At 34.9% G+C, this 17,197-nt stretch overlaps 1 protein-coding gene across 1 annotated transcript in view; it reads right to left on the bottom strand.

The window, feature by feature from the left end:
- Nucleotides 1–17,197, bottom strand: part of ZNF33B (zinc finger protein 33B) — a 65,644-nt gene that overhangs the window by 41,605 nt on the left and 6,842 nt on the right. Inside the window, 2 exon segments of the mRNA XM_063084869.1 lie at nucleotides 4,983–5,078; nucleotides 5,356–5,500. Of these exon segments, the coding sequence (XP_062940939.1) occupies nucleotides 4,983–5,078; nucleotides 5,356–5,500 (241 nt within the window).

Genomic DNA, 17,197 nt, shown 5'->3' on the forward strand with positions numbered 1-17,197 from the left:
AATAAAAGATAACCATGCAAATAGTAACCAAAAGAGAGCTGGAGTAGCTATACTAATCTCACACAAAATAGAGTAAGTCATACACTGTTACAAGAGACAATGAAAGACATTATACATGTATTAAAGAGTCAATTCATCAATAAGATACAAAAATTATAAACACATATGTATATGTACCAAAGACCAAAAATATGTGACATAAACAAAGACAGAATTTGAGAGAAACCGTTCTACAATAATAGTTTGACACTGCAATATACCACTTAAACTAATAAACAACATCTAGTCAGATCTATTATATAAATAGTGTCTGAATAACACTATCAATCAATTGGACCTAATAGACATGCAGAGAACACTCCACCCAATAAAAGAATAATATACATTCCTCTAAAATGAACACAAACGTTCTCCAGGATAAAACCATGATAAGCCACAAAACAAGTTTCCATAAATTTGAAACCACTGAAATTATACAAAGCATCTTGTCCAACTATGTTGGAATGAAGCTAGAAAGTGATAAAAACTGGGAGATTCACAAACATGTGGCAATTAAACACACAAACAACCAACAGATCAAAGAATAAACATAACGGAAATCAGAAAATGAATGAAGATGACTGAAAATGGAAACACACATACTGAAACTTATGTGATGCAGTAAGGACAGTGCTCAGAGGAAAATTTAGTTGTAAATGCTATACTAAAAAATAACAAATCTATAACCTAACACCTTCAGTAACTAGAAAAAAAAGAGAGAAATAAACCCAAAATAGCAGAAGAAAGGAAATAATAAAGATTAGAAATAGAGATAGAAACTAATGAAGACTAAGACAAAATAGAAAATAGAAAAAAACAACAGAATCAACCAAACCAAAAGTTGACTCATTGAAAAGATAAACAAAACTACGGACAGTTTTATTTCTTCTCAATCTGTATGCCTATTTCTTTCTCTTGCCTTACTGTACTTGGTAGAAGTTACAGGTAAAAGTGATGAGAGCCAACATCCTTACCTTGCCCCCAATTTTACAGGGAAAGCATTCAGTCTTTTACCACTAAGTATGACATTTGCTGTAGATTTTTTGTAGATGCTCTTTTTATCAAGTCAAGAATTTTCCTCCCCATTCTAGTTTGGAGAGTTTTTATCATAAATGTATTTTATCAAATGCTCTTCCTACAAAAACTGATATTATCATGATTTTTCTTCCTTACCCTATTATGGATTACATTGATTGATTTTTGAATGTTGAACCAGCCTTGCATACATCACGTAAATCCCACTTGGTCGTGGTGTTTGATACTTTTCTATACACAGCTACCTTCTATTTGCTAGTATTTTGTTAAGGATTTTTCCTACTACACTTGGGAGAGACATAGGTCAACAGTTTTGTTATTATTTTTTGTACTCTTTGTATGGTTTTGGTATCCAAATAATAAAAAAAAGTATTGTGTTCCTTCCTCTTCAATTTTCTATAAAACATTGTGTAAAATTATTAATTCTGCTCTAAATGTTTGATTGAATTCTCTAGAAGACTACAATTCTCTTGTGCTAAGATATTGCCTTTTGGGGAGGGGAGCTTTTTATTTACAATTTAATTTCTTTAATTCAAATTATCTATGTCATCTTTTGTGACAATATATGGACCACTCAAATTCTCTATATCACCTTGATTGAATTTTGCTAGTTTGTGGTCTATCTCTTCTGTGTTGTCAAATTTATAAGCACAAAGTTGTTGAAAATGTTCCTATTATCTTGTTAATGGACACAATGGTGAAATTCTGTTTCTTTCCTGATATTGGTGATTTGTCTTCTTTTTCATTTTTGTCAATATTGCTAGAGGTTTACCAATTTTACTGATTTTTTTTCAAAAAACCATTGTGTTTCATTAGTTTTCTCTATTATTTTCCTATTTTCAATTTCACTGATTTCTGCTCTTAGCATCGTTATTTTCTTTTTTCTGCTTTCAGAGGATTTATTTTGCTCTTTTCTAGCTTCCTGAGGTAGAAAGTTAATTATAAATTTAAGACCTTTCATCTTTTCCCATGTTAGCATTTAGTACTATAAATTTCCCTATTGACACTGCTTTAGCTACCTCCCACATACCTTGATATGGTATCTTCTCATTTTCATTTAGTTCTATGCATTTTTAAAATTGATTTTAAGGCTTCTTCTTTGATCCATGCATTGTTTATAAGTGTGTTGTTTAATTTCCACATAATTGGATATTTTCCTGTTTTCTATTACTGATGCATACTTAAGATTTCTTTATGGTACAAGAATACACTCAGAATGATTTCAATTCTTTTAAATATGTTAAGATTTGTTTATGACCCAGGATATGGTCTATCTTCCTGAACATCCCATATGTACTTGAGGGAAAAAGTGTATTCTGTTTTTATTGGGCACTGTCCTATAAATGTTGCTTCAATCTTTTTGCTTCATGGTGCTGCCCTATTCTTCTGTATCTGCTATTAATTTAAATTTTAGTAATTCTACCAATTGCTGAGAGTGAGGTGGTGAATTCCAAGTATAATTAAGATGTGTTTATTTCTCCTTTCAGCTCAATTACTTTTTGCTGTGTGTACTTGGAGGTTCCACTGATCAGCAGGGACACATTTAGGATTGTTCCATTTTTGTCCAACTGATTCTTTCATCATTATATAATGTTCCTGCTTTTCCCTAATAAATGTCTTTGCTCCAGAGTCTACTTTATCTGATATTATTGGGGCCATTCTTGCTTTGTTTTGATTAACGTTTGTATGGTATGTCTTCTTCTATTCTTTGTGAACCTAACTATGTTCTTAACTGTTATGTTTCCTGTAGCTAACATATTTTAAAGTCATGTTTTTTGTTTTATACACTCTGCAAATTTCTGTTTTAACTGGTATTTTGATCATTTAAATTTAAGGTAAACATTGCTCTGTTAGGCTGATACTTTGTTTTCTGTTTCTTTTCTCAGTTCCTTGTTCATCTGTTCCTCTTTTCTTATTTTCCTATGGTTTCTTGAATTTTTAGATTCCATCTTGATTTATTTATAGTATTTCTAAGTATACCACTTTTTATAGTTTTCTTAGTAGTTGTTCTAAATATTAAAATGTATGTATGTAACTTATCAGTCTATTAACAGCAATATTTCACTACTTCAAACGAAAGGTAGAAAGCTTAATTCCATTTAGATCCCCCTATCCTCCCTACTTTTGAAATAACTATCTTATTTCCTCTACATACACAATGTCAAATAATATACTGTAAATTTTGCTCCAACCATGAAACATGACTTCAGAAATTCATGAGGATACTCTTATATATCACTATTTTGTCAACTTGTAATGTTCTTCCTTTTCTGAAGTTCCAACCCTTCTTGTGTTATTTCCTTTCTACTTAGAGAACTTCCTCTAGCTATTTTTTAAAGGTAGGTTTGCTAGCAACATTTTCTCTTAGTTTTCCTTTTTCTAATAATGCCTTCAGTTCTCCTCTTTCATAAATATATTTTCACAAGATAAAGAATTTTTATTTGATTATTCTTTTTTTTTTTGCTTGAAAAAATGTACTACTTCCTTCTGGACACTTCAGATAAGAAATCCACTGTCGTTCTCTGTATGTAATGCATTGTTTCTCTCTGGATACTTTCAAGATTTTTTTGTTTTTGCTTTGAGAAATTTAATAATGATGTGCCTTTAGCATGGATTTCTTTGGATTTAGCTTATTTGAGATTAGCTCAGATTCTTGAATGGGTACTTTCATGTCTTTTGCTAAATTTGGGAGTTTTCAGCCATTATTTCTTCAAGTACTTTAAATACCTCTCTCCTCTCCTTCTGGTACTCTGATGACACAAATTTTAGTTCTTTGGTTATTGCCCCACTTTCTAAATACTGAGAAAATTAAACCTCTTCTCATTACCTCCATGCCTTCCCAATTTTGTCAAAGCCACCATAATCACTCATAAGAAAAACTATAACAGTCCCTGTGTCCTTCCCAATGTTTTTTATACAAAGGTGAGAAGGATCTTACACAAATGTAAATCAGACGCTGCTCATTTGCTGAAAATCCACCAGTAAATTAAGAATAAAAATTAAATTATTTAATGAAGCTCATGATACTCTGATCTTTTGGACTATACCTGTCTCTCTGATGTCATTTTCTACCCCTCCTACCATCAACCATTCCCTTCAGCCATTGTGACTTTTTTGTTCTTCAAAAGCACCAACCACATTCACGCCCATGGGTTCAGCAGCTGCTGTTACTCTGCTGAAAAGAGGCAGAATCTTCATGGCTCACACAATCATTTCATTCAAATTTCTGCTCTAATACCGATCTCATTAAAGTTTACCTTGACTATACTTTAAAAAGCACACTCAATCAATCTAATGTTGCTTTAATTTCTTTAACAGTCATTACTACCACAGAGCACTTAACATACATAAATATCTGTTTATGTGCTTAAAGCTACTTGTATAAACTCATTTAGAGATGTTATTTTTTTTTTCACTGCTATATCCTCAGCTCTTAGAAAATGATTGGCATATACCAAGTACTCAAAAATTATGTGTTTAGTCAAAAAATGAGTGTATGAAAGAAGTCTGACTACTGAAGGAATACAGAACAATGGACAATGAAAGTGCTTTGAGAAACATAGGGTAATCAAGAAAAACAATAGTAAAGATGAGGTGGGCTTCCAGTTTTCAATCCCTGTACTGGCCAGCCATCAAAAGAAATCAAAACAAAAAAAGATAAGGCAAAGATTGGACTGTTGTCAGGTAAAAAAATGGTAAATATTCAAAAATGGAATAAAAAGAGAACATATCTATGAAAGTGGTATCTGCTGGTTTGATTTAGGAATCAATACTCTCAGTCACTTCCAAGGGTGAGGACTTCTGAAGAGATATTCTTGAAAAACATTTTTAAGTTGCTAACCCCTAAATTAACTACAGGAAAAAAACAAATCCCCTGATGTTCATCTGTGCAGTATATATTAACTCACCTGAGAAACTCTGGTTTGGGAATTCATCCTCCAGTATCCATGGCTCTTCTCCTTGCTCCAGCCTGAAGATCACGTCTGGTTTGGTAACACAATACCCTGTTAACAGGAAATAATTTAGGACTTGTACCAGGCAGCCTCAACTTCATGGCCCCTGAAGGAGGGAGAAGCTTCTGGAGCTGCTTAATGATGATACCCTGTAACATTACATTGGAGAGATGAATACAAATATCTTCTAGTGCCCCAAAATGATCAATTGATACTGATTTCTGAATCTCAATCTTAAATATCATTAAACTGTACAGAGTGCTTATATGCTGCAAAATTAAAAGAATAAACAAATGCTATCCAGAGTTACATAGTAAACAGGCCTTACCCACTGAAACAAGGTGGCTATAGTTCTCCAGCATCACATCTCTATATAGGGACCTCTGGCTAGTGTCCAGGTGCTGCCACTCCTCCTGCGTGAAGCCCACAGTCACATCCTTAAATGATACTGATCCCTGGAATTTCTGTTCAATCTGAAATGTTCAGAATTAGATGACATAGAAAAAGACATAGGACGCTAATCCTTACCATAGCTATTATTTAACAGATTACCAAAATGGCTTACAGAAACCATTTTGTTTTGCTTTATACTTTGGGGGAAAAGAGTAATCACAACAGAAATACTCTGCCATTGCATTAAGGTATTAATTCATGCAAAAAAAATAATCAAGTCCCCATGATATACCTGGAACTATTACAGTTGTTGGAAATACTAAGATTAACAAAAACTCTTGTGTATTCAAACAGCATATAATCTGGTAAGAGAATATAACATATGCAGTAATATGTTGCAAGTGCTAAGGTCAACGTACACACCAGAAAACAACGTTATAAGTAAGGAACGTAAATTAGTTCTATTTTGGGCTTCACTGAGGAAGTACAGCTGTTAGCTGAAGAGTAATACCGTGTTCTTCATAAACACAAGGCCATTGCACAAGCAAAGGAGGACTCTAACACACTCAAGAAATCAGCAAAAGGGCAAACAGCACAGATGAGAATATGGCTTGATGATGACAACAAGAAAAACGGCCATGGAAGTATTCAGGGAATGGGTTATGGAGTAATTTTAGACCAAAATCTAGAAAGGATTTATTACCATCTTCAGGAATACTTTTGAGCGCTACAACATTTATATGTATAAATCATGGAAATAAATTGTCAATACATTTATTACAAATTTTAATTCAATTCTCATTTAGAATTTAAATGTAGGAAGACAACCTAATATTTTATTTCACTGCAATACATATTCTAGGTTCTAACCTAGAATTCAGATTCAATTCAGAGACAATAATAGGGATGTGTAGAAAACGGAAAGACTTTGGTACTATACTTGAAACATCTTAAGAATATATAGGAGAAGATATCCAATCGAATTGTTCTGGACATCCTCTAGGGTGTATGCCTCTATTTTAAGGATCATTGCTGTGGAAAAAGGAGAGCTAAAGAAGAGAAGTGAGGATATACTGAAATTATGTGACCAGTTTTTATCTATATAACAAATTTTCTTGAGAAAAGGAGGGGAAAGATAAAGGACACAACACCACTTACATAAACTACTGCAATAGAAAACTCAGATGCAGATAGTGTACTGATAATAGAAGACAGATAGCAACACAATATGGTCACCAATTCACTGAGCAGAAGTGAAATGTTTCCCCAAGCTATCCACATGAATGGCTACACATATACTAAAGTCACAAAGCCAGCCTGAGAAATTAGGGCAAACAGATTGGGCATAGTATTTTAGCAAGATAGGAATTAAATATACTAAATTTGAAGCATAAGAGATCTAGAATGAAAATAAGGATTTAAGAGATATAAATAGTCTGGTAATGTTCAAAGCCATCAAGAGTGAATCAGTAGTCTCTCAAAGAATTGAGAAGGAAATAATCAAGAATGGAATCTAAGGGAAAATCACTTTTTAAAAAATTGTACGGTTATGCGGTATAGTGTGTTGTTTCAATATGTGCATACACTGAGTAATGACCAAATCAGAGTAGTTAGCATATTCATTCCTAAACAATAATCACTTCCTTGTGTTGATATCATTCAAGATCCTCTTCTGAAGCTATCCTGAAATGTACAACACAGTTTTATTAGCTATAGTCACCCTAGACAGAACATGAGAGTATACAGCTGTAACTACATACCACTGACCAACCTCTCCCCATTCCCCCTGCACTCTCCCCTCCCCAGCCTCTGGTAACCACTATTCTACTCTCTACTTCTAGGAGAACACTTTTAGATTCCATACATGAGTGAGAACATGAGGTATTTCCCTTTCCAAGCCTAGCTTATCTCACTTAACATATAATGTCATCCAGGTCCATCCATGCTGCTAACTATGACAAGATTTCATTCTTTTTTTATAGCTAAATAGTATTCCATTGTGTACATATACCACATTTTCTTTATCCATTCATCCACTGATGGACACTTAGGATGATTCCATCTCTTGGCTATTGTGAATAGTGCAGCCATCAACATGGGAGTGCAGATACCTCTTCAACAAAATGATTTCATTTCCTTTGGATATATACCTAGTAGTGGGTTTGCTGGATCACAAGGCAGTTTTATTTTCAATTTTTTTGAGAAACCTCCATACTATTTTCCATAATGGCTGTACTAATTTACATTCCCACCAACAGTCTGTGAGAGTCCCCCTTTCTCCTCATGGGAAAAATCACTTTTAACTGGCTTACAGAGAAAGCATAGGTCATGAAGACCATGAAAAAATTTTCTGAAAGATTGAAATAAAAATAATGAATAGCTTTAAAACTAAGATTTGATCATAAGATCATATCAGTAAATGCAGAAAAGCATGATAAAAAAACACTTGGCAAACTAAGAATAGAAAAGAATTTCCTCAGGCTGGCCCCATGGCTCACTCGGGAGAGTGTGACGCTGGTAGCAACGAGGCCGCGGGTTTGGATCCTATATAGGGATGGCCGGTATGCTCATTGGCTAAGGGTGGTGTGGACAACACCGTGCCAAGGGTTGCAATCCCCTTACCAGTCAAAAAAAAAAAAAAGAAAAGAAAAGAAAAGAATTTCCTCAAAGTGATAAATGATATCCACAAATACCTACAGCAAACACCACATTTGGTGGTGAAACATGGAAAGTGTTCAAATTAAAAAATAAGATCAAGATAAGGATGCCTGCTTTCTCCAATTTTATTAACATTTTTCTAGGTACACAGAAAATCCAAATAAAAATATGTTTTAGAAACTAGCTACAAGTCCAATATATCAAATCTTAGTATTTCTCAGTATTTCTACTAACAGAATCAGAAAATTAATTTCTTTGAAAGGTACAATTAACAATACCATAAAAAATACGAAAATCTCTACAAAGAGATTATGTAATATAATGGAGAAAACTAAAGAAGACTCAAAAAAGTGGAACAATATAACAGATTCCCAGATGGTGAGGCTCAATATTATAAAAATATCAGTTCTCCCCAGGATATCCTATAGATTTATAGCAATCTCAAACAAAAATCCCAGCAGATGATTTGGTGGACAAGCTAATTCTAAAATACATGGAAATGCAAATGGCTAAGGAAAGACAAGGCAATGATGAAGAAAAGCAAAGCCAGAAGAAATATTATTATATTTATTTATAATATTATTATATTATAATTATCAGGTATTATTATCAACATACCATGATTAAGATAGTGTGATACAGGCAGAAGGATTTTCAAATGTATCAACACAGCAGAAGAAAGAGCCCCAAAGCAGGTGGCTTGCCCGTTAGTTCAACTGGTTAGAACATGGTGCTGATGACACCAAGTTTAAGAGTTCAGATCCCCATACTGACCAGCCACCAAACAAAAAAAAAAAGGAAAGAAAGAGCCCCCAAACAGATACACACTTATATGGCCATTTGATCATGACAAAGCTGAAAGAAGAACAACCATTTCAATAAGTGGTGTTAGTTTAATTATGAGTATGGCTATCTTAAGTGTAAGGAGAAATCCATTTTAGACAATGTATAAATCTAAATTTGAAAAGTAAAGCAATAAAAATTTCAGGAAACACCACAGGAAACTTTTCTTCATGACATCAGGGTAGACAAAGATTTCTTAAAGAGGACACAAATTATATTAACCATACTATATTAAAATTAAGAAACCATCTTTATCAAAAGACAGAAGCAGAATAAAAATGCAACATAGAGAGTGGGAGAAGATATTCAGAACACATATATATGACGAAGAACTCCTATCTGTAGCACAGAAAGAAATCCCTAATGTAAAAAGAAATTATCTCATTTATCCCTGGCATAGGAAGAAATTCTATAACTTAATGAGAAAAGGGTGGGGGTAGGGCATCTTGATAGCAAAGCTAACAGCAAACATTTCGATAAAAACTATGAAAGTCAGAATATACTGAGCAAAAAATCTAAACATGCAATTCACAAATAAAATCAAAATGGAATGACATTTTAAAGAACTATAAAAAGCCACCAGAAAACACTCTTCTAAAATAAATATGTTTTCCAAATAAAGGTTTAAAAAATTGGTAGCACACACAGACTAGAAGAAATACTATAATAGTTCTTCAACCTGAAGGAAAACGGAAGCATAAAACTGCAGGAAGAAACAAAGAAAACTGAAAAGGAAATTTAAGGGAACTACAGTAATATCTTTTGAAATCTATGACACACATGTAAAAGTAGAGTATTACCCAAAACTAGCCAAAAGCACAGGATAGGGGTAAATGAAGTGAAACTGTTTCAGGAGTCTTACATTGCCTGTGATGTGGTAAAGGACTAATTTAAGACAGACAAAAGTGAGTTAAGAATGCATATTGCAATATCCAGAGTAAAAAATACAAAATGGTAAACTAAAAAACTGCTAGACATAAATAAAAAATAATAAAATGCCTGTCAAAAGAATGGATAAATAAATTACAATATTTTCATGCAGTGGAATACTATGTAGCAACACAATAAGTGAACTACTGGTACACATAGCACTATGAATAAATCTAACATATATTGAAACAAATAAGCCTGATGCAATAGTGTACACAATGATACCACACATCTGAGTTACAATAACAAGCAATATTAACCAATAATGACAGAAGACTGCCCACCTTAGCAGAATGGAGGTTGTTGTCAAAGATTGGAGAAGTCACGAAGGAAGCTTAAGGGGTAGTAAAAACATTCAATATCTTGATCTGGGTTTGTGGCTACTAGGTTGTACACACGTGTTTTAAAAAAAGAACAGTACACAGTTATGATGAATGCACCTTACAATGATATGTACAATATCATGATATTGTACCTCAGCAGAAAAGAAAAATAAATCCAAAAAAGCAAGAAAATAGCATACATAAAATAATGAATGAATACATGAGACCAACAATCATTAGCTACTGGTAAACCCACAACTAGCAGCTCCAAGAGTTTGCAAGAGGATAGCTTATGGCTTCTTGGGGGAAAAAAGAGGTTTGGAATTGTGTCATTTTCTTAAGATGAACACATAAATAAAATCTTTACATCCACTGATGAGGCTGAGATATTTAAGATAGTCCTTAACTATCTGAAGTGGAAAGCACACTAATTTAGAACAAAAGAAGTTTATAAAGCAATAAGTTGAAGCAATATGATAAAATTAGCAACATAATGCAAAGATCTTTGCGAGTCATTTTCAACAGCAGTAAGCGCCTAACGACCAACTGAGGAAACCTTCAAATATCCTTTATAGCAAGCAATTTTCACATTCAAGTACCAACTTGGCAGATTCTCCCTCATCCAGAACAGGCAACTTCCAGTAGACTCAGACTCAAAAGATACCAAATGTGTCAACTATCAAACTGTGTATTCTTCAACTATTCCATATAGATCTCAATATAAACCCTTATTAGTTTGAACAGTAACAGTACCTACAATGTAAAGCTGGATCACATTAGGTATTTCAAAAAATTTAGTTAACATAGTACCAAGCTCAAAGTTAGAACTCACAAATTAAGAAAAACATACTCAATTTGAAATAATTCCTGCTACAGTAGCTCTGATTTTTAACAAAACCATTTTTAAGAAAGTATTAAGTTCCGGTCAAGATGGCAGAATAGCCAGTCCCAAGCATCACTCTCTCCCAGAAATCAACCAATAACGATAAAAATGTAACATCAGCCAAGCTGGGGCTGCTGAAGCTCAGGGGAAGAGGAGGAGAGACCTATGGAGTGCATAAAGTGGGGAGAAGCCTCAACAAGAGAAAGAAAAAACTGCTCTGACCATTTCATGCCACAGCCGCTTTAAGGCTGGAACTGCTGAGCGCATGGAGCAGGAGCCAGCAAAAGCCGCAGCTGCACCCTTCGGATGGAGTTTCTTGGAGGCGGCAGGAGAGAAGAGGGCCTTGGTGGCCCCCAGGACAGCAAGACCACTAATAGGGTTCCCATGGACCCATACAGAAGTGAGGAGCCACAACAACTAAAAAAATAGAGCCACTCAGAGGCCAGTGAGTCATCGCAAGGGACTGGTGCACAACCCGTCCCACAGGAAGTGTTTGCAGCAGGTGCTGTGGGAGAGATGGGCTCACCAGGAGAACACTGGGGCACAGCAAGGACACCTGATCTGCACCCCAATCAGCATAGGACCACTCACAGGAGACTGGTCAGGAATACAGAATTGCATGGGTGCAGTTTGATGAAAAGACTCAGGCCCAGATCAGAGTTACTATACAACCCAGGTGCACTGAGTCTCTGGAGAGCCAGAAGTACCTATAACGTCAACCATTATAACCTGTGGTGCACAAAAAGCCTTCCCTAGGGAAGCAGCAGCAAAGCAGCAATTTAGCTCAACCACAGAGCTCAAGTATTGGTCCCAACAGGAAGTTCCCCCACTTTAGAAGTAAGCAAAGGACAAAAAAATTAGTTCCAGCTCAGACACATTGCCAGTGCCTCAGGTCTACCCAGGGATGTGAGTTCTGGAGCTGAGGACCAGAGCCCCCTCCCACAACCAGGCACACCGCCAGCACCTCGGGGGCTGCCAGGGGACCCAATGCTTGGAGCAGGGACTGGACCCCCCTTCCACAACGAGGCACACCATACCAGTGCCTCAGGGCCTGGGGCATGGAGCCAGGGACCGGGTCCCCCCTCCCACAACAAGACACACTGCACCAGCCCCTTGGGGGCCCACCTAGGGACCTAAGGGGTGAAGCGGCACACCACCAGCACCAAGGACCATGCCAAAAACATCACCTCCATGTGGGTGGCCACCACAGCCACCACAATAAGCATGGCTGCTGCAAAAGCAGGTAGACACCACAACCACCACGCAGATGGTCTGCCAACCACTGGAGTGCACTGACACAAGGAGAGTCACCAGCAGAGATAAAGAAAAGAAGAGGATGTCTCTCTCCACAAAGCCCATGCCAGAGTGAAAGAAGAAGTATCTGCTCTAGGATAATATTGGGGGACCTGATCACACACCTCAGCATTGGACAGGTCATCTAGGCAACAAGTCAACAGAGTAACCACTATTCTTTCAAAAGGAAAGAAGAAATCTAGAGTAACTAGAGGGCGGAAAGGGAAGGATGTGGGGGATGGGGTGAGACTGGACAAGGGGCATAAAGAATCATTACAATTTGTAACAATATATATGCTAGTAATATTGATTTGATTAACATATCTCAATGTTGAACCCCCAAAATATGTATAATCAATTTTGATTCAATAAAATTTTTTTAAAAGTATTAAAAATATTCTTCATTAAAAAAACAAAATAGTTCAGATGATTTCCACAAAATACAGGATAGCGAGAGATAATTGAAGTAAATGTGAAGTAAAGGTAGAATTACAGTAATAATTTTAAAAATCTTTTTATATTTTGACAGAAAAATATAAGCTTATACCTGTATTTAAGCAAATAATATTAGAATAAAAACAGAATACTGAACCATTAGAAGGAATAAATGTAAAAAGTGAATCATCAAAAGTCACTTGATGGATTGCATCAGTGATAAAGTATTTGCATCACCTCTCAATTTGGCCTCTTCCCACCAGCCTGTCACCTACAGGAGAATTACTACTCCTGCTGCACTGACATCAGGCTGGGCCACATAGCTTGCTTTGGCCATAAAAAGTGGTAGACATGCCACTTCAGACAGAAGTGTTCAGAGCCATCATCCTTCATCCTTGACTCCAGAATGAAGAGGACATGGAACAGAGCTACAGCATCCCAGTAAGGACAAAGACATGAGCAAAAAATAAATCTCTACTGCTGAAATCAATAAAATTTGTGGATCCTATTTTAAAATAGAACACTGCATCCTAAGCTGACTGATTTAGAGACAAAATAAAAAGTAAAACAAAATAAGTCAATAAAATGCAGATGAACAACCAACATGAAAAAAAATATGGTGAATAAATATACTGCAAGATGTAGGTGACGAAAACCAAACAACGATAAATGAAAATGGGTCAAATTACACAATATAAAAGACAGATAATCTTAAAGATTCAAAATCCTGCCTTTTCGTTTCTTGTTTTAAAACCATAAATACAAATCATAAGGAAAACAAATAGGATTTTTGTATCTCTATCATAGGACTTGTAATAATGTCGAAATGATGTGAGTTTATCTCAATTCTCTAAGAGTTTCTCCTTATAAGGAGCTATGTCTCATTCTTCTTAGGACCCTCAGCATCTAGCATATAATAAATATTCATGACGTTTACTGAGTGAATGAATGACTAATTGAGATTAAAGGGAATACTAACTGGAGTGAAAAGAAGACTTCAGTGACAAAAACAGTTCAGGTCAATCACTTTCTTTAATTTTTAAAAGAGTATCAGATATAAGAAAATGAAGAAGGAAACATGAAGAATTCTAATCTTCATGTATGAAATAGGTAATCTTATTCTTACTCCTGGGTTTTAGCTTAATAATATCCTTGTAATTTCTGTGGATAAAAATGTAATCTTTGCTTGTGCTTATCACTGCTTTCTTTGTGATTTTTGTAAATTTTTTAATGTGTAACAAATGAGAGGTCTTCAAAAAGTTCATGGCAAATGGGTATTATGAAAAAACTGCATGCACTGCAAAATTTTTTTGCACCAAAATAAACTTGTACTGTCCTAGCCAGTTAGCTCAACTGGTTAGAGCACAGTGTTGGTTCTGATCCTCATACCAATCAGCTGCCAAAGATAAATAAACAAATAGTTATACTAACTTATAATAAAATGTCTGAACAGGATCTGGTTTGAGGTACTAAGAAGGATAAAAAGTTTGAAAAGAGCCCCCATCAGAGCAACATGAATTCTGCTAAAATTGAAGCAAGAACAAACATCAAACTTACGGTGAAACTTGGGTGTTAGAATGGTGAAATCACTGATGCTTTACGAAAAGTTTACAGGGACAAATCTCCAAAGAAATCAGCACTTTACAAATAGATAACTCATTTTAAAAAGGGATAGTGTTGAAGATGAAACCTGCAGGGGCAGACTATCCACATCAATTTGCAAGGAAAAAAATTAATCTTGTCTGTGGCCTAACTGAAGAGGACCAATGATTACCCGCAGAAACAACAGCCAACACCATAGACACCTCAACTGGCTCAGCTTACAAAATTCTGACTGAAAAATTACAGTTGAGCAATTCCACTTGATGGGGGCCAAAACTGTTGTGCCCAGATCAGCTGCCAACAAAAAGAGAGCTATCAACAGAAATTTTAAACAAGTGGGATCAAGATCCTGAAGCATTTCCTCAAAAATCTGTAATAGGAGATAAAACACAGCTTCACCAATACAATCCTAAAGACAAACACAATCAAAGCCATGACTACCCTGAGGCAGAAGTGGTCCAGTCAAAACAAAAGCAGACTAGTCAAGAGCAAAGGTCATGACAACAGTCTTTTGAGATGCTCAAGGCATTTGCCTGCTGACTTTCTGGAGGGACCAAAGAAGAATAACATCTGCTTTAAAAAGAGTGTTTTGAGAAAGTTAGCCAAAGCTTTATCAGAAAAACACCCAAGAAAGCTTGATCAGAGAGTCCCTTTCCACCACAATGCTCTCGTTCATTTTCTTCAAACAAGGGCAATTTTGAAAAAGTTTCAATGGAAATCATTAGGCATCCACCTTACAGTCCTGATTTGGTTCCTCTGACTTCCTTTTGTTTCCTAATTTTAAAAAATCTTTAATGGGCACCCATTTTATAAGACTGCACTGCCATGGTTAAATTCCCAGGACCCTCAGTTCTTTAGGGATGGATTAATGGCTAGTATCATAACCTACAAAAGTGTGTTGAACTTGATAGAGTTTTTGTTGAGAAATGAAATTATATATTTTATTTTTATCTTTTACTTCAATTTTTCCACGAACTTCTTAAAGTCCTATTATATACACAAACACAATGCACAAGTGCGCCCAAGTGTACAAATGGCTCAACAAACTTTCACAGTGAATAACCAACATCCAGATCAAGAAACATTACCTGAAACCCAGAAGCTCCCTCCTGCCTTTATCTAGTAACTACGCCTACCCTACCCTAATGTGATAACCATAATGACACATCACCATACACACTGAGATGTCTAAAACAAAAACATCAGAAAATACTAAGTGGAAATAATGTCAAGAATATGAAGTGACTGGAACCTCCACACCTTGCCAGCAGGAGTATAAATACAGACACTTTGGAAAAAATATTTGGGAATTTCTACTAAAGCTTTACATAGCAATACCTCTCCAAGGTAAATACCCAGCATGAATGTTTTTTGTCAACCAAAAGGCCAGCAGAAAATGTTTACAGCATTTTGTTTATAATAGCCAAAAGCTGGAGACAGACAAAATGTCTGTCAATAGACAATAAACTGTAGTATAGTCTTACAGCAGAATGCTACATAGTAACAAAAAGAAAAACCGATACATTCAGCAAAATGGATGAATTTCACATATATTATATTGAGTGAAAGAAGCCAGACATACAAGCATAACTAATCAACAATGATAGAAGTCTGAATAGTGATGACCTTGGAACACCAGGGAACCTTATGGGCTACTGGGTGGTAATTACTTAGGTATATAAACAGAAAAATTCATCAAGCTTGACACTGAAGTTATGTGCAATTTACTTCAGTGAACTGAAGAAAAATAGACCTATTTGGGGGGAATTAATAATATGCATTTATTAAGGTATTGAAATAGACTTGATATACTGTTCATAAAACTAACAGAATGAAAGAAATGGTTCTGAAACACCATAACAAAATCAAGGAGCTAGTTTGGGAATGATATATAATATCTTTCTGGAGATTTTTCTCTATGTGGGATGAAATAATAGAAAAGACAATCAAAAGATATTGTTGAAAAAACATTATTTAACATAAATATGTTCATAAGGAAATACAGGCTCAATTATTAGCAATGTATTGATAATCGGAACTGAAAAGCAGCAATCTACCTAATTTAAGGTGAATAAATAAATTTGATAAGCAGCATAAAAGCAGAAAAAGCATGATAAAAACTATAATATAAAGTAAAACATACATCACATGAATAATGTCATACTAAGATATACAGTAAACTAAACTGTAAAAAATAAGCAACAAAGTAAATTATAAGGGAATATGAATATTCAAAACTTATCAATGACAGACATACTTGACTTTAAAAAAAAAACAGCCACAAGTTATTTATAAGATCAAGAAAATTTGAAAATAAAGTGATAGACAAATATCAAATATGCAGTAGTAAATATAAGCAAAATAAAAACAGAATTGGCTCTATTTACATCAGATAAGGTAACAATGAGGGCCAAACAAATTAAGTGAGCAAAGACAATTTTCCAAAGAGAAATTATCCATATATATCTTTTACAGCACAAAACACCATAGAAGCATATGGAAAAAACCACTACAGTATCAGGATACTTTGATTAAAATACACTCACATATCCATGAAAATATAGGAGATAGGAAAACAAAAGAGAATATTACATAAAAGCCCATAGGAAATAGATGTCTTCTTTAAAAACTTTAAGAAACTATCAAAATTGATTTAGAAAGAGACTGAAAATTGGTCTAAAGACCAATAACCAGAAATATGACTCAATAATCAATTCAAGATCTTAAAGACCTACCATAGAAAAATCACCAGGCCCAGATGTTTTTAGAATTAAAGTATAGCCACTATTAAATAAAATGACAATATAATT

The sequence above is a fragment of the Cynocephalus volans genome, chromosome 2, assembly GCF_027409185.1.
Source record: "Cynocephalus volans isolate mCynVol1 chromosome 2, mCynVol1.pri, whole genome shotgun sequence".
Lineage (NCBI taxonomy): Eukaryota > Metazoa > Chordata > Mammalia > Dermoptera > Cynocephalidae > Cynocephalus > Cynocephalus volans.